Source organism: Neopelma chrysocephalum, unplaced genomic scaffold (assembly GCF_003984885.1).
Source record: "Neopelma chrysocephalum unplaced genomic scaffold, ASM398488v2 Primary Assembly neopelma1_96491, whole genome shotgun sequence".
NCBI classification, from domain to species: Eukaryota; Metazoa; Chordata; class Aves; order Passeriformes; family Pipridae; genus Neopelma; species Neopelma chrysocephalum.
This window is the reverse complement of record NW_020925137.1, coordinates 18,047-19,171: the sequence shown is the minus strand read 5'-3', so window position 1 is coordinate 19,171 and position 1,125 is coordinate 18,047. Positions and strand designations below refer to the sequence as shown.

Here is a 1,125-nt window from a genome sequence, read left to right as displayed (position 1 = left end):
CCCTCCTTCTCTGGCTGTTCTTTGCCAGAAATTCCTCCCATTTCCCATTTTACTTGGAATTTTCCCCTCAGAGCTTCTCCCCCCTTGTCCGGAGGAGTCGCACGCTGGGAGGTGTCTCCTCTTTTTCCCCGGAGCTCTGGAGAAGGAGTGTTTTGCTCACCTTTCCACCCCTTCCTAACCGTGTGACCCTTCCCATTCCCAGTTTTCCAACGGAGAAGAAGAACATCTCGCCCGGCATGGCCCTGAAGAGCCGCTTCCACCTCCGGAGGAAAAATTCCGCGCGGGGAAAACCTTCGGCGACGCCGAAACGTTCCTCGCCCAGGATCCTGGTCCAGGTCTCCAGGCACAGGCTCCGCAGGATTCCGGCCACCAGGACACAGGGAGCCACCAAGGAAGGTAGGAACGGGCATTCCAAAGGCTTCCCGAAGTGCTTCCGAGGCTCTTGGATTTGGGAATGTGTTGTTGGGCCTGGAGCAAACGCCGAGGGGTCGTTTGACTCCTCCCTTGTCCCAGATCCATCCCGGGCTTTGGCATCTCCAGACAAAGGAATTTTCAGGCTGTTCCTTGCTTTTCATGTGGTTTTCGTGGAATTTCAGGTGTCCAATAGGATGGTATTCCAGGAGGGAAACGGTTGGCAGAGGCAGGAATCCATAATCTCTTCCCTGTATCCCGTTTCTATGTCCAAGGCAGGAATCCATAATCTCTTCCCTGTATCCCGTTTTTTGTCCCATTTTGGATTTCATTTGCTTAAAGCTGCAATAATTAGAGGGATAACGAGTCCGTTTGTTTGGGAACTGGGAATTTGCATCCCTATCCAGCTGCCTCGGGTTGGGAATTCTCAGTGCAGCATTCAGGAGCCGCTCTGACATTCCGTGGGTGTGGAATGTTGTTGGGAATGTTCGTGGCTCCGGATTGGGTTGGGCTGTTCCGTAGGGACAATTTTGTGCACAAGAGGCTTCTCCCACCTGGAATGTGGTTGTTTTGGATGGATGTAGGGCAGTGGGAATTTTTCAGGAGCTTTTGGATTTGTCCCTGGGAGAGGTGGGTGGTTCATCCTTCTAATTTCCAATCCTGGAATGGTTTGGGTTGGAAGGGAGCTAAAAAATCCTGGAATTCCACCCTCCT

The 1,125-nt window shown here is 52.4% G+C and overlaps 1 protein-coding gene across 1 annotated transcript in view; it reads left to right on the top strand.

Moving 5' to 3' along the window:
• LOC113981351 (zinc finger CCCH domain-containing protein 3-like) overlaps positions 1–396 on the top strand; it is a gene marked incomplete at its 3' end in the record, with an annotated part of 10,955 nt that extends 10,559 nt beyond the window's left edge. Inside the window, exon 3 of the mRNA XM_027708700.1 lies at positions 203–396. Within this exon, the coding sequence (XP_027564501.1) occupies positions 203–396 (194 nt within the window). The remainder of the gene's footprint in view (positions 1–202) is intronic.
• Between the last annotated feature and the right edge of the window lie 729 nt (positions 397–1,125).